Raw genomic sequence first — 748 nt, 5'->3', positions numbered from 1 at the left:
GCTGTCGGTGTTGTTGATGCTTGCCCGCACCTGTGCTGCTGCAAACTCTAAAAGTTTATGTTTATGGGATAGTATTCACTGGTCTGTTGATTTCACAGCTGCTTTCTGCTGTGTTTGCTGTTTCATTAGCAGCAGCTGCTGCAGCAGCAGCAGCAGCAGCAGCAGCTGGACCTGCTGCTACCCCCGCTGGCTTGATGCTGCTGCTGAGTCGACCCCTGCTGCTGTTGCTGCTTATGCTGTGACAAGGAGACATAATGTATGTTTCCTGTCTATCGTTGCCTACTACAGCAAGCTGCTGGTGCAGGTCTTCAGCTGTTTGCATCGCATCAATGGAGCTCTTTACCTCGTCTTCAGGTGATGCTGCTGCATCAGTAACAGCAGCAGCAGCTGCTGCTGCAGTTGAATCTTGCTGCAACGCTTCTGGTGAATCTGCAAGCTCCTCAGTTGCAGCTGCTGCGAGACGTTTTCCGTCTATCAAAGACTTTCTTATTTTAAATGCAGCAAGAACAATTGCAGAAAATACTATAAGACTCGCCCCGGATAACGAGGCCACATTGAAACCTTCACCGATCGCCAGCTGCAAACATACGCAATTCATTCATTTACTTAGTCAATGTATGACGAACTAGGGTTTAGGGTTTAGGGTTTAGGGTTTACGAACTGTATACTTCACCAGTAAACCACGCAATTCATTAATTTATTCATTTTACTCATTTCAATAAAGGGTCTGGCTGTTGCTGACGACCTT

General features: G+C 46.9%; 1 protein-coding gene across 1 annotated transcript in view; it reads right to left on the bottom strand.

Annotated features, from left to right (window-relative positions):
* Window positions 1-748, bottom strand: part of EMH_0033760 (uncharacterized protein) — a gene marked incomplete at both ends in the record, with an annotated part of 5,412 nt that overhangs the window by 1,532 nt on the left and 3,132 nt on the right. The window contains one exon of the mRNA XM_013494787.1: window positions 284-561. Within this exon, the coding sequence (XP_013350241.1) occupies window positions 284-561 (278 nt within the window). The remainder of the gene's footprint in view (window positions 1-283; window positions 562-748) is intronic.

Source organism: Eimeria mitis, genomic scaffold (genome assembly GCF_000499745.2).
Source record: "Eimeria mitis Houghton genomic scaffold, Emh_scaff1286, whole genome shotgun sequence".
Taxonomy (NCBI): domain Eukaryota; phylum Apicomplexa; class Conoidasida; order Eucoccidiorida; family Eimeriidae; genus Eimeria; species Eimeria mitis.
This window is presented reverse-complemented; position numbering and strand designations above follow the sequence as displayed.